Genomic DNA, 226 nt, shown 5'->3' on the forward strand with positions numbered 1-226 from the left:
GTCTGGCTGCAGCACGGGGGCAGGACGTGACCCCCCAGCTCCTGCAGAAGTTCAAAGAGCTCATCCCCGCCGTGGGCCTGGCCGAGGACATGCTGGCCGTCCTGCCTGAGTCGGGTGAGTGCCGGGGGGGCACCGGGTGGCATGCACGGACCCTCTGTGCAGGAACGCTGCGTCGGGGCTCAGGGCACTGCCGATGGCACACTCACTCCCCTCTGTGCTTTTCAAC

General features: G+C 67.7%; 1 protein-coding gene across 1 annotated transcript in view; it reads left to right on the forward strand.

Annotated features, from left to right (window-relative positions):
* Positions 1-47: 47 nt before the first annotated feature.
* LOC104281500 (extracellular fatty acid-binding protein-like) overlaps positions 48-226 on the forward strand; it is a gene marked incomplete at its 5' end in the record, with an annotated part of 8,131 nt that continues 7,952 nt past the window's right edge. Inside the window, one exon of the mRNA XM_009879507.1 lies at positions 48-114. Within this exon, the coding sequence (XP_009877809.1) occupies positions 48-114 (67 nt within the window). The remainder of the gene's footprint in view (positions 115-226) is intronic.

The sequence above is a fragment of the Apaloderma vittatum genome, unplaced genomic scaffold (genome assembly GCF_000703405.1).
Source record: "Apaloderma vittatum isolate BGI_N311 unplaced genomic scaffold, ASM70340v1 scaffold25362, whole genome shotgun sequence".
Taxonomy (NCBI): domain Eukaryota; kingdom Metazoa; phylum Chordata; class Aves; order Trogoniformes; family Trogonidae; genus Apaloderma; species Apaloderma vittatum.